Raw genomic sequence first — 24,405 nt, 5'->3', positions numbered from 1 at the left:
TTGGAAACATGAGGGCAAATTGTTCTAACAAGCAGAAGGCGATAATAGTGATAATGAACCACTCTAAACTTTCCTCATTTGAGAGCAATATAACTGATCAGACTTGAAGCAGTTTTTCCTTTGGATAAAGTGCTATTTTAGCACGGTTTCTATTTTTATCTAAATGAAAGGTCCTTAAAAAGTTAACAGATCTCTATAGACACCACCTTCCGAAAGTATCTGAACAGAATCATCTGAGAAGTATCCAGAGGGAAGAAGATGATGGGGTGTATTAATAGGACTTGGGCTATGCTGTAGGACTGTCAGAAGGACTGAGCTGATCATCTTTCTAAACCTCCCTGTGGAATGAAGCAGGCAGCTCCATAAACTCCCCAAGTAAAGTTTTACCTTATGAAATGGTCTGTTTTCCTCTGAATTGTATTTCTCTTTCCATTTGTGGAAAAAAATTACCTTGAGGCCTGAGTATATGATGAAAATGAGACTTTTTTTATGAACAAAGCTCTTTTCTGATGCACATAAACTTCTGAAAATGTAAAAATTGTGCAAAGATGAAATGCAAAATGAGGATACCAGAGGGGGACGCAGCTGCTGCTACTCTGTAAACATTGGAATTGAAAGGACCTCTGGACTGCCCCCAAGTCTCAGAGTTTATCAAAAAGTTTTACTGAGGGGATTGCTTTCCCAGATCTACCTAAGCTGATTTAACTTCACCATCTATTTCGGTGAATTTTGGTGGTCTGGTCTAATAGCAAACCAAATTTTGCTTGAGGATAGAGCAGAATTGCCAAGGGCTGAATTGCCCATGCTATTCAATGTTTTTATTTCATTGAAACCTATCTAGCTGTATGTCTTCAACTCCCTTAACACCAGTGTACTATTTATCTCTGCATGTAAAACAGGCTATAAAACGGACTCGGTAATAAGATATCGCCTTACATTAGGGAATATGGCTTTATTAGCAGTCAAGAGAAACAGTGCATGTCATTGCTGACAATATGATTGAGCTAGAGAACAGACACTGTCTGGACACATGGAATATATGTATTTTTTTATAGCAGGAGAACACTCCGTTATGACATTTAACGGACAGTTTTTTTAATCTAAAGCAGTTTATGGCACAGGAAGTCACCCTGCACAACCTGACGTGTTGTGGCGTCTCAAGGGAGTCATGCTGACTGGGCATCTCCCTAATCATCCAGTTCATGGACAACCCCATTAAGTCCAAAACTCCCAAACTGATTTTGAACAGGTTTCTGTCTAATGATTCCACTAGGAAGAAATCATGTCCTGGGAGTAAGATTCCTTTCGGCTGAAATCCCATTCTCGTGTGGGGTGAGACCAGATTTATTCAAATTAAATGAAGCCAAGTTATTAATTATGGATATAATTGTTTAAACTGAATTTACATATAGATGGTATATCATTATGTCACAAATGTTTATGTTTCAACAGAGATTCCTGGCGCATGATTCTACATTTCCTACTTGAAGGCAATATGCAGTGGTTTGACTTGCTCCAGGCTAGCTTAATTTCTCCCAATTAATGTTAGTTTGCAAATATGGGAAGAGCACAGTGCAGTTTTGCCTCCTTACTCAGAAGTTTAGAAAGACCCAGTCATGAGACTTACAGATCTGATCTGCTTCGCTTCCTGCACACTAAAGTACATTTAATCAGTGCAGGCTTATTAAAATATGTCACCTCCAATCTCTTGTGTTTCTCAAGGACATCTACTATCAGCAAGCATGTTTTTTTCCAGAGGCATACAGAAAGATTCCCCTTACAAATTTAGTTTTGTAAAAATAAGTATATTTCAAGTGAAGTTTTTATTAAGTATACCCTAGTAATGTTCAATTGTATTTTACTTTATGTATGAAGTAATTTGGGGGGGGGGGGGGGGGGGGGGGGGGGCTTTTTACACTGTTAAAGTCTTGGATTTCCATCGTAAACATAGACAAAGTTTCAAAAACTAATGTTGGACGTTTGATGGAGTATTTCTGTGTTAAAAATACTCCTTCCGGTTTCTCACAAGTTTCGGAGAGTTTTTTTCGAGTATGAGTGGATCCGCGTCGCAAAAGTGGATCTCCACCGTTCACTGCTGTCAGGACTTCACCAAATCATACCAAAGAAGTGTGTTTTTGACGGAGCGGTCCCAGCGATAAAGGTTCGGTCCTGCTTTGGAAGCAGCCGGTGAGTAAAACTGCTTAAAATGTCTCTGCTATGGGCTCGTCACGTGAGTGAACATCAGTAAACGACACGATCGCGTGCTTCGTCATTCAAATGCGCTAACGGACTCTATTGTTGTTCTATGTATAACGTTACACTAGTCTGACATGCAAAACCATTTTGCTTGCTACTGCTAAGGTTTAGTCGCATACAACAGTCCATAAACCGAATCTTGTCCTCGTAAACTGCGAGTAAACACACACAAATGTTGACAGGCCACTAAATACAGTACACACCACAGAGATGAACGTCCTGCTGTTGCAGTTTCTCCTGTTCAATTTATTTCAGCCTCTGAATGATTCTGGATCATATATCTATTAGCTGAGCTCGATAGCCATGAGTTTCTCCACGCTTGAGGACGTCACCGCTTTGCTCTCGTCATTCTTTAGCTCCGCCCACTCGATACGCCTCCAGCCGCTCGTTTTTTTTTCCGGAAAGACTCGGTACAGCCCATATTTCTTTTATAAATATAATAAAACTAAATACTTTTTGGAGATATGAAGGATGCAATACTACTCTATAGGTACTCAAGATTGACATGAGATTGACTGAAACTGAGTGTTTCAGCCACCCCCCTTTAATATCAATGCAGCAACATACTATTTCAATAGTGCATGGGACTAAATTGGCCCACCTTTTAGTATACTTTAAATGTAAATTTTTAAAAAATTCTAAAAATGAGTATATTTTTGAGTACACAACTAGTTTACGTTTCTCATTTGTAAATGAACTTAAGTATACTGATAGTTAACTAGTAATTTGTTTTTAGTTTGTGAAAGTACACAAGATTATGGATGCATGGTGGTGACAGAGGGGTAGGAACCACACACCTCGAGGAATGCCGGTAAATACAAGGGTAAGGGTATCCACAGATTTTGGACAGAGTCTTACTTTAGGAGAACAGGAGATATCACTAGAGACTGGAGAATATGATTAGGTAATGAGTCTGTAGCTCTGTACGAGACCAGACACTGAACAAGGCTGTGTCTGAAACCTGGAAAATGCTGCCTTTGGAAAAGAAGGCAGTAAGGCACGTCCGAATCTAATGTTTGCTTCACTTCCTGTCTCCTTGATATACCTTCATCTGAACAAGTTAAGGCAGCATATATGTCCATCTCTGCCTTTGATATCCCACAATCCTGTGCGTTCCATTCTGTGACAGTTGGGCTAAAAAAAAAATGGCTTCCAAAAGTTGAGCTTGCGTGTCAGTTTGTATCTAAATAAGGTTTTTTTTTAACCTTAATTTTCTACTTCAGATGTAATTTCTAGCAAGAAATTACTAATATAGTAATTAAATATTTGTCCCTCTTTTGGTGTAGATTATTAAACTGTTACACTGCCTTAGAAGTCTGTCCAAAATCAGACTTTCATGAGTTTTGTTAAGAGCCTTCATGCACAAACGCTGCCCTACATGTGTCTGATGAGACACCAAGTCACCTGCGTAGTATTTCCGATGGAGCCTGAGTGTAAGACGTGTGCTTAAAATCGTGATTAATCTGAAACAGGTATGGGTGATTGCTGAGTGCAGGTGAGTAGAAGAAGGGATGATGGAAAGGGTAGTGCCTGGCAGTGACAGTGACTGGCCTAGTGACTGTAACATGTGAAAAAAATTTATTTAATAGGCTACTCAATCAAAAGATTCTCAACTCAAGTTAAACTCAAGCCAAGTATACTTCAAGTGTTTAATGTATTTTTCCAAATAAAAGACGACGACCCCCCCCCCCCCAAACTCTCTCAAACACACACACACACACACACACACTCCTTTTTAAGATGTACCTTTTTTTAAAAAGGCTTTTTGATAAAGAAAATTTATACAGCATATTTTTACGGAGCCCCATTTACGGAGCCACATGACATGGATTAAAAAACTAGTAGGCTAAATCGTGCGCACGATTTACTATTTTGTTCCCTCGATTTATAAATCGTGCGCGTTTAACTAATTCGGTCCCTCGATGTGCAAAACCGTGCGCACGTTTTACTAATTCGTTCCTTCGATTTGCTAAATCGTGCACATGATTTATAAATCGAGGGAATCAAATAGTAAATCGTGCGCACGATTTACCTTTTATTTTTTTCTTGCATGTCGTGCTGGGCTATATTTTTCTTTCTTTCTTTTTTTTTTGTTCCAGATGCATTTCTAAGAGAGACAGAAAAAAATACTACTGCTCACTTGAATAATCATATTTTTCTTTGTAAGGGTTATCATTTAGAGTAAGGCTTCTGACTTCTGAGTCCAGCTTGCTGTAACAAACATTAACCATCAGTGTTAAACAATGACAACTGAGATCCAAAGAAAGACCTGAAAAGTCATTATGGCTCATTTTCTAATGACACTTCCCATTGCTTGTAGCTAAAAATAAGATGTGATATTACAAATCATCACCCCATGCTTTGTTCAGTCTAAACCCCCTGACTATTAGGCCTGTGTGTACTGTGGTGTGAGGGCAAAATTGTTCGCTATTCACACTGCAGAATAAATCTCACTGCTTTTATTAGCAGCTCCTCACACCAGTTTGAAATAGGCACAGTTTTATGAACATTATTACTAGGAGATCATGTGGGGCTTCAGAACACAAAGAAAGAACTGCCTTGAAATTCAACACTTTTAAACCAGAAAGCCAGTCCAGTGGTTCACCGGGCATGTAATTAATCCAAAGCGAAAACAAACATAAGACCAGTTCTTAATGCCGACTTACTATAATGCAGAATTACAATTGTTGTTCTTGGATATACAGAGACATAACATTTAAAGGCACCAAGAGAGCTGAAATTGTCAGGCATGTGTTAGGATTGCAGGCAAGGTCATTTGTTGTTTGTTCAGTTAGCAGAGCCGAATAACAGTGATAATGGGTTTTCTCATCTTTTGAGGTTTGTCTGGCTTATGAGGCTGTTAATGCTGAAAAAAAGATCTGGAAATAATGTTGAAATCATGTGGCAACAGCTTACCATCCTTAGCGGTCATAGACAGACTGTTATTCTCCCGAAGGGACACTAGAATTGCAGAGAAGACTTTTCATGTAAATAGCACTGACTGAAGTAATTACTCCCTCTATGAAGGTCTATGAGGTGGTCTCAGGTCAGAACTGATACAAATGGATTTTTCTAAACATTATTCACAGAGATAATGAAGGGAACAATATGAATGTATCATTGAGTAGCCATGTAACTGTTGTGCCTAGTTGTTGAGTTCTGAGAAGCAAAGTGTTGTTCAAATTTGTTCCACAGCATGAAATGTTTAAGCATACAATGAAATAATAGGCAGGTAATACAAGTTATTTAGTAAGTCATCCGTCAGGGTTAACAATATATATAAAGGGAATGCTAATATGGGCCTTTAGCCGGGTGCACAATGCACGTACACTCTGCTTATTATGCACACAGGGACAAAGCAGCGCACAATTTTTTTTTAAATATTAAAAATAAAAGGATTCCTCTCTGGAAAAGCATTCAGTGTTTCCGTGCACAAATTCCGCCATGGTGCGAGCGCAACTAGCTTTTAAAGGGAATGTGAGATTAGACTCTAACTGGTTTATTGGATATTACTCCCAAAACACACCCATGACTCAATAAGAGACTAGGTAGCGAAAGTGGATTTGGACGCGCTGTAAGTGCACCTGCGCCATGTGCTTTAGTCATTGGGCTCAGATCGTTAAAATAGGGCCCTATCCATTTTTGAAAATGCAAAAATACAGGAAGTTTTTTATGATGAGTAGGTTTATTGGTAGGGTTAGTGTAAGGGGATAAAATATACAGTGTGTAAAATATAAAAATCATGACATTTATGGAGAGTCCTTACAAAGATGGTGGACCAGACTGTGGGTGTACACTAATTGGCTTACACTTTATTTTGATAGTCATTTGATTTTGATGTTACTGCAAATGCATGGCAATTAACTTTTATTAGAGCATTATCAGACTATAAGGTTTGAATAAGCATGTACTTGCAAATTTACTTATGTAGAATGTCTGTTTGGGGAGCATCAAAATAAAGTCTTAAAACAGATATTAATCAGACAGTCTACTAATACTATAATACGGGTTAAATGACATGATTGAAAATAGAAAAAAATCTACGAAAAGAATCTTCCAGAGGGGAGAGTCTCTGTCGTGGATTCCCTGATGGAGATGGAGGAAAGACCATAAAGATCTGAACTTCACACACATTTCCCATCTAACTCAGTCTGACACCATGTCCTTTAGGCCTGCTCGCCTCCCCACCGCTGAAGAAGCCCTACAACGCCCGGTAGCCTACTAGTTTGCTCAACCGGTTGACGTGAGACACCGTTTGTGACGCGTGCTGGCAGCACAGCTCTGAACAGGCTGAGTGTGTTTGAGCAGCTGGTACTGCCATTCATCCTGACACCGCGTGTGCTCATGGTGAGCTACAGCCAAATGACATAGCTCCAAACCTTTGTATATCATTGACTGTAGTAGGAGAAAGAGTCAATTAAAGCCGTTTGTCAGGGGAAATGCAATCATTAAAAGCCACAGTGTGGCAGATTACCCTCTAGTACTGACTGCCTTCCATACCTGAGCTGTTCCTGCATATTCTTCATGAATATGTAAGCACTTTCTGTTTTTGAGAAAGAAGGAACTTTTTTCTTTGCTCTCGGGTACCTTACTTTGTCCTCAGTAGATGCACATCTCACATTAAGAAAGAACATTACAACAGACAGTGGAAGTGCTGGAAAACATACCTGAGGCAAGGTGAACTCGAGAGGAGGAATCATCAGTTGCCCTGCATGCTTTCAACATGGGTGTAAACAGTCAAAATAGTCATTCTCAAAAAGAAAAAGTAATGCATTATTTTAAAGTGTGTGTGTGTGTGTGTGTGTGTGTGTGTGTGTGTGTGTGTGTGTGTGTGTGTGTGTGTGTGTGTGTGTGTGTGTGTGTGTGTGTGTGTGTGTGTGTGTGTGTGTGTGTGTGTGTGTGTGTCATTTAGATTATAATAATACGCTGAAAATATGCGGACTATTTATTGGAGGTAACTTAGCTCAACTTGATGCAATCTTGTGAGCAAAAGACTGTACTTCCCTCTACTGGTGATCTCATGGCAGTGTCTTAAAATACATATATAACGTTTGGCCTAGCAGAATTTGTTGTAATGTTTGTAAAAAGGAGAATCTGCAGAAAGCATTGTTAAATGGGCCAAATATTTAATAAACAAATAAGCTGAGGATTAAGTTTATAACTCACCCTGGAGTCACATGTATTGCTCTTGTTAATAAGTCTTGACCTCACTGTGAAACTATTTAACATAGGATAAAGAGTAACTCAATGGCAACAAATAGCCAGTGGACGTCTGTATTTTATATCACAGTAAAATTACAGTAAAACTCACTACAGTACTTTAAGCATACTGTAAAATAAAGCACAGCACTATACCGTTATTTTTTATTTATTTTTTATTTTACTGTTTATATATCCATATTATATATCCATATATATATATATATATATATATATATATATATATATATATATATATATATATATATATATATATATCCAGTGAATACATATCTTAAACCATTTGAAACCACGATTTTGCACATCTTAAACCATTGTCTTCTCTTCCGGGTTTGTTTTCAATCCTCAAATAAAGGTTCGAACGTTTATGAATCAGCGTATGATTCATGATTCCGAATCATGAATCGATATGCAAATTCATAACCGTTCAAGTCTTTATTTTAGGAATAAAAACAAACCCGGAAGAGAAGACAATGCTGAATAAAGTTGTAGTTTTTGTTATTTTTGGAACAAAAATGTATTTTCGATGCTTCAAGAGATTCTAATTAACCAATTGATGTCACATATGGATTACTTTGATGATATTTTTATTATCTTTCTGGACATGGACAGTATAATGTGCCTACACTTTCATTGAAGGAACAGAAAAGCTCTCGGACTAAATATAAAATATCCTAAACTGTGTTCCAAAGATGAACGGATGACTTACGGGTGTGGAGCGACAATAGGGTGAATCATTAATGACATTAATTTAATTTTCGGGGTGAATTAACCCTTAAAGGAACCTTCTTATAGTCTAGGCTTTCATCTTCAGTCTATCGGAGCTGTTGTATGACGAGGTGCGTGGTTGTTTTTCACAGTCATTTAGCACTGTGTTTAGAGTATTTACAGTAGGCTAATATTTTCCCAGAATGCATTGACAATGACAGCTTATAAAGTACAGTAGAATAAGAATACAGTAATAATACTGTGAAAACTACAAAATCTAAATCTATACTAGTGCTGTATATGGATTCTACAGAAGGGTTTTCTCAGAATACAGTAATATTACTGTGAAAACAACAGAAGTCATTCACAGTGCACAGACAAACTGTTGATCATTTCCACCATGATTGCTGTGGGGGAAATAGATGGTTTATTGAACATCCACTCAGCTTTTGTGAACTTGAAATAAGCAGTCACAGTCTCCTCTAACTGGTTGAACATATCTCTGGATCAGTGACAGACCCAATGACAGACATGTAAAAATTACAGTATGTGAATGAGATGCTTGTATTGATTTGTGTATGAGGGCAGAGAACTGCAGTGTTTGCCAGAGCAGGGATTCAATCTGTTTGCCTATACAGTACTTACCACTTCCCAACATTCTTTGAATGACACTGAATATCAACACACACTGTCTAGTTCTTCAAAGAAACACTAAAAATTAACAGAAAAAATATATTTTGCTTTCTTTGTCAGGGTCATCACTATTCTATTTGCAACTTATGTTTCAATCTAAAATCAGAAAAGAGACATTGTGACTTTCAGTCAGACCTTGTTCCTCAGCTTGTTTAATCATGGTTAACTTTTTAGAGTTGGATGTCTTCCAACAGATAACCATAACTGGAGCAAGTACCATCTGTTAAATGTCACTGATGGCTCGGCAGATTTACATGAACTTTGGAACACCATTCAGAGAAAGTCAAAGCATTTAATGTTTAAAATGTGTGGGAGTATTAGACATAAAATTCAGTGGAAATGCCTTAGATTACTAATTTTGTCCAAAAAAAATGTCAAATGGAGTTGCATTATTTTAAACTAAATTATTTAACAATGCGACTAACACACTTTTCTACACATACATATATATTTACAATACATTTTTATAATATATAGTAGTATATAGTATATAATAGTAACAAAAACAAGTTGAGATTAGGCTTAAATAAATATTCAACCAGTAAAACTGAAAACAGTAGCAACAGCAGAAAATGAAAACAGCAGAAATTAAGAGGTTAATTCTGTCCAGAACACTGTGTGGCTTTCCCCCCCTATGTTATATATGGGGGAAGAAGTGGTTCAGGTCTCTCACACACATGCCACTCTTCTAGTCAAACGCCTGCTGGACTACTGTCACAATAAAACGGTAGAGCCAAACCTCTAAATTTCTTAAATCTTAATTTATATAATAATATATTTTTATAATTGTCCACTGATGTTCAGTGAATGTTTGAGAATAGTAATGTCATAATGTGATAGTGTAAATGTATTGCACCTGAACTAATTGTTTTTTTAAAATGTTTAAAAAAATAGATAGGCATGTGCTTTGTTACCTTGCAAGTGTTTGATGTGGACATTTTGATAATTGTCTCTTAGTTGGGATGAACCCCTTTGTACTGCTATTGTTGTACACACTGGGAACATCAGTGGTCCTGGCAGACCCCATCAAAGACGAATCCAGACCCTCAGAGGAGCCAAGGCTCTCGGTAGATCCAAAGCCCTCAGAGGAACCCTCTGGCCAAAAAAGTGAGTCCTGCTCAAAGGGATGTACCTGTCTCCAAGACGACTACAGTTTAGAGCTCAATGTCTACTGCAGCACACACAATTTCACCCAGGTTCCCTCCGACATCCCTCTGTCTACACGCTCCTTATGGCTGGATGGAAACCTGTTTACTAACTTACCAGTGGCTGCTTTTGAAAAGCTGCCCAATCTGGAGTTCTTAAACCTACAGAGCAGCCTGCTGGTATCCCTCGATCCCTCGGTCTTTAAAGGTCTGAATTCTCTTGCTCACCTGCACCTTGAGAGGAACAATATTCGTTCATTACCTGGTATAGTCTTCCAGAGCACACCCAACCTTGCCTCACTCAGTCTCAACAATAATCAGCTGTCTCGTATAGATGACAGGCTGTTCACTGGACTCAGCCACATGTGGTTGTTGAACCTAGGATGGAATTCACTGTCTGTCCTGCCTGAGACAGTGTTCCAGGACCTACATGGATTACGAGAGCTAGTTCTTGCTGGGAATCGTCTGGCCTATCTCCAACCACAGCTATTTCAGGGTCTTACTGAGCTCAAAGAATTGGACCTAACTGGAAACTCTCTCAAAGTTATCAAGGCAAATGTGTTTCTGAAACTACCAAAGCTGCAGAAGCTTTATCTGGCCCAAAACCAGATAGTGACTGTGGCACCTAGAGCATTTGTGGGCATGAAATCTTTGAGATGGTTGGACCTCAGCAGAAATCGTCTAGCTGTACTTCACGATGAAACTTTCCTTGGTCTACACAGCCTACACGTACTTCGCCTGTCGAATAACTCAATTAGTAGTCTAAGACCTGGGACTTTCCGTGATTTGCAGTATCTTGAGGAACTTTCCCTTTGCCACAACCAGATACGAGCCTTGGGAGTGAGAGTTTTTGAAGGGTTGGGTCACCTAGAGGTGCTAAACTTGGAGAACAACCGGCTACAAGATGTACGCATGGGCACATTTATGGGCCTGAACCACCTCGCTGTGATAAAGCTTACTGGCAGTTGTTTTCACAGCCTACCAGATCAAGTTTTCAAGGGTCTGTCAAAGCTCCACAGTATTCACCTTGATAGGAGCTGTTTGACAAAAGTTTCAGCCCAAAGTTTCGTAGGCCTAACAGGTCTTCGTCGCCTTTTCCTACAACACAACAACATCTCAATAGTGGAGCGCCAGAGTTTTGCGGAACTACAAGGGCTGCAACAGCTTGATCTAAGGTTCAACCAGTTAACATCCATCACCTCCAACACATTTTATGGCCTGAAGAATCTTGATTACCTGCTACTGTCAGGCAACTTACTTCGCAATCTTCCTGCTGAGGCCCTACTGCCACTGCAACACCTGTCTTGGCTGGATCTCTCAGGAAACAGGCTGGAGCTCATACTTAATGCAACTATATATATGCTGCCACGTTTACGTTACTTGAACCTGAAAGACAATGCGCTGGTCAGCCTTCCAGCTTCTATACCTGGTAGCTTGGATCAGCTCTGGCTCTCAGGTAACAACTGGAAATGTGACTGTAGTGCTAAGCCTTTTCGAGATTTCATTCAACAGAAGCCACAGGTGGTTCCACTGCAGGTTGAAATGCTCGGGGAAGGTGAGGAGCCCCATACATTGGTCACAATATACAATAACATCACATGTTCCAGCCCACTCAAAGTTTCTGGACTGGACCTGCGGAACATCGGCACTGAACATTTTCAAAACTGTTAAATATTAAAATTTAATAGTTATCAACTATTCTACTGCACCACAGATTACATTTTCTATTCAGCCATTACAATTAATGTCAGAGCTTCCATTCATGACTTTTATTTATCTCAAGAAATATCTTCTTTTGGTAAAATATACTTAAAAAAAGATCTTAAAAAGATACTTCTAAGTCATGTAAAAATAACAAAGTTATTGGATATATCAATTGTGTTTTTTTTTGTGTGTTTTTTTTTTTGGGGGGGGGGTTACTTGTAAATAAAGGCTACTGAAAAAAGCTGGTTAAAAGTGACGTATACATTTTTTTTTTGGTCTACATGAAACACTTGAATCATGTGTTGGGAATGTCTAGTTCTTCCTTTAAAAATAAACTAATTGTGTTTGTTTATAGTCTACATAAACATGAAAAAGGACATTGTGTAAAGGCTTATTCTGATAAACCAAATACGATATGGCGATACACACACAAAATTGGTCAATGTTCTAAGTCCAAAGGACTGCTAGGCAACAGCTTCAGGTTTTAGTACAAGTAAGTTACCTATTTCAACCACTTCTTCAGAATTTTTTTAAAACAATCAATTATTTTTTTACAAATACTCTATACAAGCATAATAGAGTTTGCTAATAAAGCAGTTAATACAGACAACTCAATTTACATGGTTTCCAGTTGCCTGACAGGTTTTTGACAAATTTTACATTCACGTGTTTCTTCAACTATTGGACTTTTAGAAAATAAAAGTGTTTCACTGGATTCTGACTGGTTTATTGAATTTGTCCAACAACAACATGGATACATTTACATACACATTTTATACAACAAATCAGTATAAAGATAAAGTTATGTTTTTGTTTAATTATTTTAGAATGTTGCTGTTCTGAAGAATTATGTTATGATTTTTTTTAACAAACACTATTCCACAACAATCTCTCAACCCCATTTATATTTTACCACAGTATATTATGGATCTTAAATACCAAATTTAAATAACATTTGCACACTATTTGCAAATTGACAAAATCACAGTGTGAAATGACACAATAGCTATTTTGTCACATCACATCTCATATTCCAGCTCAATCTCCTCACTGACACTGCTGTTTTCATAGTTTGAAACTGTAAATATGGGACCATAACAAACAAACAAAAACAATAGGCTATTGATATAATGAAATATATAATGATAATAAACCCAACACACAAGACACAAACTTATTATGTAAAGAACACTGTGGCAGCTATTCCTGTAAGAACCCGATTGGCAAGATTGCACCAAAACACCAGCAGGGACAAGGCCAAAAATGTTCAAGGGGTGGGCCTGAAAACCGCACGCCAAATTACCAAGAAAAAAACAGCACAGTTTCAACTCAAGTTCAAAGTTTAAAAACAGCAAACAACAATTAATCTATCTATCTATCTATCTATCTATCTATCTATCTATCTATCTATCTATCTATCTATCTATCTATCTATCTATCTATCTATCTATCTATCTATCTATCTATCTATCTATCTATCTATATAAACACTGCAAAAACATTTACTTATTTAATTGAAAAACCTGAGTAATGTTGCTGCTTTCAAATTAAATCATATTAAAGGTGCTATGTAGTATTTTTGCAGTAAAATATCCAAAAACCACTAGGCTGGTGTTATATATTTTGTTCAGTTGAGTACCTACAATATCCCAAATGTTTCTCTTCTATTTGTAAATTGTGAGAAGATTGCTATTTTAACTAAGGACCGGGACGTTTCAGCGTAGCGTTTGAGGAAGTCGCCTGTCAATTGCGTCATATCTGCACTACCCTCGGTTTCAGGTTTTATTTGGCAGGAGCGCTTTACTCTTAGCAGTGTGAACAAGTGAACGCATGGAGTTATTCCATAACATTATTTTCAACACCGCATTCATAAACGTGATTTCTGCCCAAGTCCTATTTTCCACCGGCTGTGAGGTGAAGACCACATGTCCCAAGATGCTGCGCTCAAACTTTGCGTCATCAAACTAGGCCTTTGTTTTGAATAGGCGCCCTCCAGTGGGTGGAAAGTTGCATTGTGCACCTTTAACACTGACTTTAAAAAAATATAGGCCCATATTTCTGAAATTATTTTTTATGAGTTAAAATTATTAAAAAAACATGTTGCATGACTTATTGATCATGTAATTGGTTATTGAATGACAGACATAATACAATTACTCTTCCAATTAGGCATCATGTCATTATATGAATTCATGTTTAGAATTTCTAAACTCTGAGAAAATGTGTGTAGGTAGACACTTACCTTTGTATGACTTCTTGCAATAATCTGAGATTACGGAACTTCTAGTTAAAAATGACGAACTTAAATTCTTCATTCATAATCAAACGTCAGATCTCAAATGTCAATTCAAATGTCTCTAACAGAATCACCCGAGTAGCTCAACAAAACACACCCGATCCAATTTTAACTGCCAAAATAATGTGATAGACTATAATTCTATTACCATGTCAAGGTTGATTAGCACAATTTGTATATCCTTAAGACAACATTTTTTTGACCAAATATAATAAAAGATAAAAAAAATTCCCAGGAAAAGGGATCAAAACAGGGCAAATTCAAATGCAGTCAAGCCTTAAATAGTAGAAACTGCCAAAATCATTTTAAACTAATTTAAGTGCAAAAAGTCCTCAATGTAAGTGATCGGAATAAATAACGTAGCACTACACACATTAATGCACAAACCCAAAGCAGCCAAATACATTCTTCTGTACTCGACAACAAAAAAATGAACATCGCCTCTGCCTGCTGTGATCGCTGATTGGCTAAAAAGTATGCTTGGCCACTTCAGGAACCAGCTGACTAGTATTTCTTTCTTTCTTTCTTTCTTTCTTTCTTTCTTTCTTTCTTTCTTTCTTTCTTTCTTTCTTTCTTTCTTTCTTTCTTTTTCTTTAAAAATGTTAGGTAAAAATGTTAAGATAAAAAGGTTTCACATGTAATTATTAAAAGTTCCATAACATATGGAACAAAAATAAAAACATAACAACATAAAAAAAATAATTACAAAAAGCTGGTTTGTAATTGTAAATGTCCATAGTTCTTGTTTGTTTGCGGTTTTAGAGTCCTTATACAATCTCGAAATAAATGTTCATCTCAGCCTTGAAATGGGAGATATTAGGAATCCTTTCAGATCCCGCTGAATCTAGTCTACGTTGGGTCTGTATGTTTAGTAACGACTGACTGGTTTTATGGAGTACATGTACACTTGCGAGAGTATAACATTTAGATGTTTGATAACCGCCAAAACTGACCCCAAACCAGCCCAAAAAATGCCCAAAGCTCGTTTTTACCCTCAAATTCAAAACCGCCCACTCTGGCAAAACTGTTTGGAACAATAGCCTGGCAATGGGCCCACTCGTAGCTTCGCCACTGCCCACAGTCTGTTCTTTTAACGGCTCTGGTAGCGTGTGCGATCACCATGGCAACTACAGTTTATTACCGGACGTCCGACGTCGATGTCAGACCGCATTCTGTTAACAGTTTACAGTTAACAGCTGTTTACTAGTGCATTTTGAAAGAAAAACTACCCAGCTGGCATTCGACTGACATTAAACGTTTAAATGTAGTTGAAATAATGTCAGTTTATGAAAAAACATTGTTTCAACTTCAAAACAACGTTGAACACCAAATAGTTGAATTGGTGTTGTTAACTCACTAAGAATTCAACATAGAAATATCAACAAGTTTTGAGTTGTACGTCAAATCAACATTATTTTTACAACCATGACTTTTAAAAATTTTGTTGAAATATATCAGTAGAAAAATAACGTTGGAACAACGTCCAAACAATGCTGATCAATTAACTGTTGAAAAAGAGTTGATACATGAATAATGATACAACGTTGAAATATCAACTCTGAATTAAACGTTTGTTGAGCACTTTCTACATCTTATGGCTTACTTTGACAGCAAGTCCGATTGATCATTTTGGTAAGTCATTCCATACAAGAACAATATATGCAGTGGCGGCTGGTGAAAATATTACATGTGGGGCTGTTTGTGTGGGGGTCTGGGGATATACATTTCCCCCATACAATTTTACATTTTGTAGATGTGATTTCCTGCATTCTGGTGCATTTTAATTTTTATATATTAAGTTGTATATATTAAGTTAATTTTTATATTAAGTGGTCTCTTAATTTTTCTTCCAGAGCTAGAAGAAAAATTAAGCTATGTTTGTGTGTTATTTTTTTAATTTTAAGCGGTCTGTTAATTTTTTTCCAGAGCAGTTGGTTTTTTCCAATTTTTATATATATATATATATATACCGCTTAAAATAAAAAAAATAACACACACACACACACACACACACACACACACACACACACACACACACACACACACACACACACACACACACATATATATATATATATATATATATATATAGACACACATATGGACGGACACACACACACACACGAATACAAGATGTATGGCTTGATTGGAGGGAGGACAGCGACTTCCACACAACACCTGCTTGCGCGTGCGCGAAGTGGGTCTGTGTCGTCATCGTCAGCCTCGCAGGTTCTGACCTGGACCGATTCGACTGAATTTGGGCATAACAGCTCAGACGGTAAGCAAAGTTTTTGAAGTCACATTTTATAACTAGAAAATTCCTAAATAAATGTTGAGTGTGCCTGACTCTGGTCCATATACGTATTGTGTTAATTAATAATGTGTTTATATGGGCAGACTAACGTAGTTTAACCACGAACCGGAGTTAGTGCTAGCTAACCGTCAAACGCCGTTCTTATCTGTGTGTGTGTAGACGTATGGGCAGACTAGTTTAACCGCGAACTGCCGTTAGTCCGTCGTTCCACCGGCGTGTATGTGTGTACGCTCCATGAAGCTAACGTTATACATATTAGATCAGTTTGAATGTTTTTGTCTTGTACTACCGTTACCCAATCAGGGAGAGGCATAAGAATATCTATACATCTTTAGCACGTCACATTCTTCTTTCTTCTTTTTTCCAGAGATTTGGAAAAACGACCTGAAAGTCTCCTTTAACGTTAAATTGTCCCCATACCTAACCCAACCATCTACTTGAATCTGAAAGTAACTAACCCTTAACTTATTTTTTGTTACATTTTTGTAAAATTTAAATACAGGTTTATGTGGAAGACTTTTTATATATAAAATGTATATAATTTCTGATCAAATCATTGCATTTATGTTTGAATGATTCGTTTTTGACTTGAAACAGTTGCATATTAAACTTAAATTTAGCTTATCCTTCCTATTTTGTTGGTTTTGGGGGGCGTGTTAGAGTGGGATTTTGTAGGTGGTCCTCAGAAAAAAATTGGAAGATAAAGTGGTCCTTTGGCTGAAAAAGTTTGAGAAACACTGTGTTAAATTGATAGTAAAGGAGATTTATATTATTTGAAAATGTTTTTATTTTGAATAAATGCAGTTCTTTTAAACCTTTTATTCATCAAATATATTAAGCAGCAGAACTGTTTCCAACACTCATAATAAATCAGAATATTAGAATGATTGCTGAAGGATCATGTGACGGTGAAGGAATGATACTGAAAATTCAGCTTTTCACAGAAATAAATTGTAATTTAACATATAATAAATTGAAAACCAAATATTTAAATTGTAATAAGATCACAATATTACTTTTTATTTTTTTACTGTATTTTTGATCAAATAAATGCAGGCTTGATGAGCAGAAGAAACTTCTTTCAAAAACATTACACATAGTAATGTGTCCAAACTTTTATATATATATATATATATATATATATATATATATATATATATATATATATATATATATATATATATATATATATATATATATATATAAAATACTCCATTCTGGGCTCTAGACTAACTTCTCTACCTGCAGCAAGGGTTACTACCAACTGCCTTTTGTTGCTCACTCAAGCACATGATTATCAATGACCTTGCATGTTGATCAATACTAATTTATATACTTTGATCATTGGCAATGCCACAAAAGTTGATATTTGCTAAATATTTTAATTTGAGAGAGTAGTGTTTGCTAATACTGATCTGTTTTTTTTGTTTTTCTCATCAGATGCGGTCTTGAGCTTAAAGCCAATGAAAGTAGACGAATACATGGCCAAAGACTTGAAATATGCACCTGAGAGGACTGGTGGCGGTAGCAGAAAGAAGTAACAAGAAAGGAAGACTTAACCAGCTGTGTTTAATGTTGCCCAATGTTTGGGCCGTTTTTTTTTTAAGGTTAAAAAAAGCTAGTTCACCCAAAAATGAAAATTCTGTCATTTACTCCTCACCCTAATGTCGTTCCAGACCCGTAAGACCTCCATTCATCTTCAGAACACAGTTTAAGATATTTTATATTTACTCCGAACTTTCTGTCCCTCCATTGAAAATGTATGTACGGTATACTGTCCATGTCCAGAAGGACCAGAAAGATAATAACATCATCAAAGTAGTCCATATGTGACATCAGTGGGTTGGATAGAATTTTTGCAATGAAAGCAATGAAAATACATTTTGGTCCAAAAAAAACAACAACATAAAAAGTGACAGTATACCGTACATACATTTTCAATGAAGGGACAGAAAGCTCTCGGACTAAATATAAAATACCTTAAACTGTGTTCCGAAGATGAACGAAGGTCTTACGGGTGTGGAGTGACAAGGCGAGTCATTTAAAGGGTTAGTTCACCCAAAAATGAAATTGATGTCATTAACTCCTCCCCCTAATGTTGTTCCACACCCGTAAGACCTCCGTTCATCTTCACACACAGTTTAAGATATTTTATATTTTAGTCCCAGAGCATAATGCAGTATGCACACTATACTGTCCATGTCTAGAAAGGTAATAAAAACATCATCAAAGTAGTCCATATGTGACATCAGTGGGTTAATTAGAGTCTCTTGAAGAGTCGAAAATACAATTTGGTCCAAAAATAAAAAAAAGTACGATTTTATTCAGCATTGTTTTCTCTTCTGCGTTTGTTTTCAAACCTCAAATAAAGATTCAAACAGCCATGAATCAATGATTCGGATCGCCACAATGCTCTGGGACTAAAATATAAAATATCTTAAACTGTGTTCTGAAGAGGAATGGAGGTCTTAGGGGTCTGAAATGACATTGGGGTGAGTCATTAATGACCTCAATTTCACTTTTGGGTGAACTAACCCTTTAATGACAGAATTTTTGGGTAAAGTAAAAGTTTGACATGTGTACAATTGATGTGAAAGGTTGGCACAATTGCAGCTATGTAATAAAGCATGTTTCCTACGTCAGTGAAATGTCTTTATTAATCTTCTTCCTGGTCTTCCTTTGACCAATTGGCTTCTTCCAAGCTGACTGTGCGTGTTTGCAAACTTAGTGTTTATGTATCCATTTCAAGGTGTTTGGTGTTGCTGTTGAACACATCAATACTTCAGTGAAAACAGTTTAACAAAAACTATGTTGAAAAGCAGGACTTTATAGTGACGTTGAAATTTCAACGTTGATTGGATTTGCAAAATCTAAACTTAAATCAATGTTGGCAAATTCACCTATGTTGAGAAACATGACGTCAGAATGACGTTGCCATTTCAACGTTGATTAGATTTGCAAAATCTAAACTAAAATCAATATTGTTTCAATGTTGGCAAATTCACCTATGTTGAGAAACATGACGTCGGAATGACGTTGCCATTTCAACGTTGATTAGATTTGCAAAATCTAAACTAAAATCAATATTGTTTCAATGTTGGCAAATTCACCTATGTTGAGAAACATGACATTGGAAAGATGTTGCCATTTCAACGTTGATTAGATTTGCAAAATCTAAACAAAATTCAACGGTTATCCAACACTGGCACCTGACGTTGATTCAACAGTGGCTCAATGTTAAAATGCCAGCTGGGTACGCACCTGCCAAATACAAGAAATGGAAAGGAATTTGCATTTATACGACCTCATCTCATCCAAGATACCATCCCTTGATTCTGACCTGTCATCATCAGTAAGTTCAGGCTAACGTTACTGTGTTCACTGACGCTATTTCTTCACAAGTGACTTTTTATCGTTATAATACCCGTGTTTATGTAGTGACTATATGAAGTGAAGTGTAATCCTAAATCTCACAAGCTTTACAGTCAAGGTAAACTAACTGAAATAAACACACAACAATTCACACTGCAGTCGGACAATGAAGAAGAAGAAGCAGAAGAAGAAGAGAGAAATGTCCTTCAAAGACCACCAGCGATTCACTTGCTGAAAGGGACCTGGATAAACCAGGAGTGTGTTTCACTGGAAGAGCCAGAAGTTGAGGTGTCTGTGTGTGTGTGTGTGTGTGTGTGTGTGTGTGTGTGTGTGTGTGTGTGTGAGTGTGTGTGAGTGTGTGAGTGTGTGTGAGAGAGAGAGAGAGAGAGAGAGAGAGAGAGAGAGAATATCATCTTTAATAATTCCTCAGATCACATTGTTTTACATAAAGCATACAAATCTTATGTCACAGCAATTCACTTCCTGGACTGATTATGACCAGAAAGGTGACTCTAATCCTCAACTTCCTGAGGGTCACAAAACAGAAGGATCAATAAACGAAAGCAATGTGCCTTTGCAACAAAAAACAAACACGACTGGATGGATAGAGACCCAGCTGTGCCCTATTTTATCAGCAGCAGTAAGTTAGGTTGCATATAACCAGATTATTAGATCTGAGCTAAATAAATGTTTTGTAACAAATGATCTCAACAGCCTCTTGATACCTCGGATATCGACCAAGTCCTTCAGACTCTGAAGCAACACAAACCTCTTGTCAAACCAATTCAACAAATCATACTCAAAGGTTGGATTGCAGACACTGTTTTTTTTTATTCATTTAGACATTTCAGATGAACATAACATAAGAGAAAACTTGCTGTTGTTGTTGTTACAGGTGACAGTAAAATGCATGACAGTGATTTAATGGAGCAGCTGCTTGCTTTTTGTGAGAAGAAAGTAAATGAAATGGAAATAAAGACACATGTTTCACCTACGAAAACCCATAATATACAAGAATCATCACACAGGTAGAGTCATCTCTATTGCTGTTTTTCAAAAGTTTGTAGTCAGTAATTATTCTTTAATTTTAGAAAAACAAATGTTTTGGATTAATCAATGATGTACTAAATTGATCAAAAGTGACAGAGATCTTTATAATGTTACAAAAAATATTTTTATTCTTAAATAAGTACTTTTTTTTTTTTTTTTTTTTTTACTTTATATTCATCAAAGAATCCGAGAACTTGTATCAGTATCCACAAACATATTAAGCATCAAAAATGCTGTTTTCAACAATGACAATAATAAGTGTTACTTGATTATCAAATCATCATATTAGAAGGATTTCTGAAGGATCATGTGCCTAAAGACTGGAGAATTGTTGATGAACATTCAGCTTTGCAACACAGGAATAATTTACATTTTAAAACATCAAAATAGAAAACAGCTATTTACCATCAGGATATTATTTATTTCCACTGTACCTTTGATCAAATAAATGCAAGCCATCTTGCATAAGATACTTCTTTCAAAACATTAAAAAAAACGCAATGACCATAAACGTTTGAACGATAGCGTATATTCTCATGTTTACAGATTTCTGCTCTGTAGGTTAAATGTGTCTGTGACTTTCCCAGATCTACTGGGAGACAGATGAAGGACTTCAAAGAGACCTCAGCAAAATTACAACTCAGTCATGAGTTTCCCACCACATATATTGACTTGCGCAGCAGCACATGTCCAACAAAACAATCAGCCATTAGTCCAGCAAACACGGAAAAGGGAATGAGCTCCACTAAGAGGATGACTAACACAAATGTAAAAGCAAGTGTGCAGAAAAGGTAAGAAATCACATAAATCATATTTAATCATATTTTAGGTAATGAACGGCTGTTGTAGAGTAAAATATATTCCCACTACATCCTATAACCTCAGTTGTTTATTTTTCATTTTTAGAGAATTTGCTGGGAAGAGTTTATTACTCAAAAACATCAGACAGTCGAAACAAAGTGGGACCGAGATGACTGGGAGCTGGGGAAATCCACAAGATTTTGCTGACGCTAGGCAGAAAAATTCCTCAGGGAAAATCATAAAGGAAATCGAGCTTCATGCTTTTAAAACTATCTACAGTAAACCTGGTATTCAGCAGGTCAATGTCTGTTCTTCTGCAAAATATGACCAGAATGAACACATTTCTCAATCTTCTCACGTTCCAGATGCTCAAAACAAACAAAGGTACAAAGTATTCTTACATTTTCTACACTCTCAGGAATATGCATAACCTAATGTAATAAATGTATGACCATGCACAGCCACAAAGTCAAATGTCAGAAGGATCTGAAGTTCTTGCAAACATTCAGACCTCAACGTTCTGCTAGTAACTGTGAGGAAGCGGCTGAGAGGACTGATATTCTTTATGACCCTGTGAGCTATTGGCAGTATATCTATAAAATAATAACATAAAAAATTGACAGTTTTCATAATTAGAGTAACATTGCTGTACTCGCTTCCCTTAGGAGGCATCCTACCTTCCCTCAGTGAACACTCTACCTGCGGATCTACAGATGAGAGAGTGTTTGCTGCTGACCGTGTCCTTGTCCAGCCTTGGGGTGGTGGCTGGAAGAATGCAGAGAAAAGCAAAGACAGTCAATTCTGTCTTCATCAAATCACATGTTTACAATGCACTCATAGCATGGTTCTTATCTTTGGTATGTCTTATTTACAGGAAGCATAATTTGTGGCAGTTCATTTGTTTTTGACATGCTACCATACATTTCATCTCTCTGTTACCCGTTTCTGGGATAGACTGATCCCAACTGCAATAGAAAAAGTAACAATCTTGATGCCCCTTTCTGGGTGGCTGGGCTGCAGCAGTTTTATAAGGAAGATGGCTTGGCCTTGTACATCTGTGCCATGTCTCTCGAGGATGGTCAAACTGGCTTTAGGGAATCCAGGGTGAGTTATAAACTTAATCCTCAACATATTTGTTTATTAAATATTTGGCCCATTTAACAATGCTTTCTGCAGATTCTCCTTTTTACAAACACTACAACTATATATATATATATATACTGTGCTAAAGTCCTGTGAGATCACATTCCTGTGAGAGTTTTGTATGCAGAAGGGGCTGTTTCATCCACACGGAGATCTAATCACACCATCATCGAGTCCAGCTGTGATTACATGAAGAAACTGAAAAAACTGAGACAAAATCCACAAGAACTGCGACAACATCTCCAAGGCGCTTGAAGAAACCTTCCTGCAAAGCTTCCTGAAAAACGATGAGCAAGTGTACCAGGACAAAAGCTGTTTAAAACGCAAAGGGGGGTCACACCAAACACTGATTTGATTTAGTTATTAGGAGTTAATTGATAAACAAAATCTATTTATGACATTATTTGTGAAAGCATTCTCATTTTACAGCATTTTTACACGTGCCTAAAACTGTTCACAGTACTGTAGCTTTGCAGGAGGGTTTCTTCAAGCGTCTTAGAGATGTTGTTGCAGTTCTTGTGGATTTTGTCTTTGTGTTTGTTCATGTAATCCCAGACGGACTCGATTAGATGTCCTTGTAGATCAAACAGCTGTTGTCTGACTCCTGCATACAAAAACCTCACTGGAATGGATTATTACAATTAATGGCAAAATAAATGTTTGAAAATGATTCAAGTTTATATTGGAATAAATAAATAAAAATTCCCTCATAGATGGGGAAAGTGGAAAAGGACGAGAACATGTTTTACAGGCGAGTTTGTAAGTTTTTTGCTCAGACGTCATTGAAGAGTGTGGCATTCTGGGTACCTCAGCTTAATCAGTTGCTGGAGGAACAGACTTATTCCACACATGTCCACATGCCCTCATCTTACCTGGACTGCTTCATCTCTGTCAACCCAAATATAGAGGTCTTGTATGATTTATGTACCTATTTTGTTTACTGTTATTGATACATTATTATCTAAATCCTTAAAGTGATAGTTTACCCAAAAATAAAAATTACCCCATAATCTACTCACCCTCAAGCCATCCTAGATGTAAATGATATTGTTCTGTGAGACAGATACAATTAGTTATATTAAAACATTTCCTGGAAACTTATGAAAAAAGCGTAACTGACACGACAATGACATTGGGCGTAGTGTAAACGTTTTGAGCTTTTTGGGGCCTCAAATTGTGGGCTGCCATTCATTAATATTATAAAGCTTGAATTAGCCTGGATATTTTTAAATATAACATTGATTGTATTTGTCTGAAAGAAAAATGGCACATACACCTAGAATAACTTTCTTTTTGGGGTGAACTATCCCTTTAATGCACTTTGCTTCAGGCTGTTGAAAAGGCCTTCAGTGTAATCCCAGGATTCTACTGGCAAACTCTGGAAACTGAAGATCAAAAATGTCAAAGGACAGAAGCCACAAATTCTCAAGAGTGTCATACTGAGGTGAAAGAGTCTTTCGTAAATGCCAATATTATCTTTCAGTGAACATATATAGTTGAATGGTTACATTTTTTTTCTTTTTTTTTCTTTCAGACAGCACTTGTTCTGGTAGGCAGTGCACTGTTTCTTAACCCACTGGCAATGCATCACACTCTTGAGCTTATGTGCGGATCAAGCCTAGATGTATGTGGTATCCGTTTCCTCTACCCGCCCCAAGAGCTACTGATAAACTTTACAGGTACATATCATATCCCACCATAAT

General features: G+C 36.9%; 2 protein-coding genes and 1 long non-coding RNA gene across 3 annotated transcripts in view; 2 read left to right on the top strand and 1 right to left on the bottom strand.

Annotated features, from left to right (window-relative positions):
* LOC137044478 (uncharacterized) overlaps nucleotides 1-22,324 on the bottom strand; it is a 379,696-nt gene extending 357,372 nt beyond the window's left edge. Inside the window, exon 1 of the long non-coding RNA XR_010898610.1 lies at nucleotides 22,237-22,324. This is a non-coding gene — a long non-coding RNA (uncharacterized lncRNA). The remainder of the gene's footprint in view (nucleotides 1-22,236) is intronic.
* On the top strand, nucleotides 9,495-12,441 carry igfals (insulin-like growth factor binding protein, acid labile subunit). Its single transcript, XM_067420588.1, has 2 exons — nucleotides 9,495-9,604; nucleotides 9,835-12,441. Exon 2 carries the CDS (start codon nucleotides 9,840-9,842, stop codon nucleotides 11,691-11,693), a length of 1,854 nt encoding a protein of 617 aa, XP_067276689.1. The 5' UTR covers nucleotides 9,495-9,604; nucleotides 9,835-9,839; the 3' UTR covers nucleotides 11,694-12,441.
* On the top strand, nucleotides 19,901-24,404 carry LOC137044378 (dynein axonemal assembly factor 8-like). Its single transcript, XM_067420600.1, has 11 exons — nucleotides 19,901-19,996; nucleotides 20,181-20,513; nucleotides 20,604-20,736; nucleotides 21,346-21,549; nucleotides 21,665-21,943; nucleotides 22,021-22,132; nucleotides 22,225-22,416; nucleotides 22,514-22,663; nucleotides 23,416-23,610; nucleotides 24,033-24,146; nucleotides 24,237-24,404. Exons 3-11 carry the CDS (start codon nucleotides 20,615-20,617, stop codon nucleotides 24,402-24,404), a joined length of 1,536 nt encoding a protein of 511 aa, XP_067276701.1. The 5' UTR covers nucleotides 19,901-19,996; nucleotides 20,181-20,513; nucleotides 20,604-20,614.
* Nucleotide 24,405: the final 1 nt, after the last annotated feature.

Source organism: Pseudorasbora parva, chromosome 2 (assembly GCF_024679245.1).
Source record: "Pseudorasbora parva isolate DD20220531a chromosome 2, ASM2467924v1, whole genome shotgun sequence".
Taxonomy (NCBI): Eukaryota; Metazoa; Chordata; class Actinopteri; order Cypriniformes; family Gobionidae; genus Pseudorasbora; species Pseudorasbora parva.
The sequence above is the reverse complement of the archived record's forward strand: the minus strand, read 5'-3'. Positions and strand labels throughout refer to the sequence as shown.

Coding starts and splice junctions, on each gene's coding strand:
- igfals (XM_067420588.1), top strand. CDS start 9,840: ATGAACCCCTTTGTACTGCTATTGTTGTACACACTGGGAACATCAGTG.
- LOC137044378 (XM_067420600.1), top strand. CDS start 20,615: ATGCATGACAGTGATTTAATGGAGCAGCTGCTTGCTTTTTGTGAGAAG. Junction 22,133..22,224: donor CTGATATTCTTTATGACCCT/GTGAGCTATTGG, acceptor CGCTTCCCTTAG/GAGGCATCCTACCTTCCCTC. Junction 24,147..24,236: donor CTCAAGAGTGTCATACTGAG/GTGAAAGAGTCT, acceptor TTTTTCTTTCAG/ACAGCACTTGTTCTGGTAGG.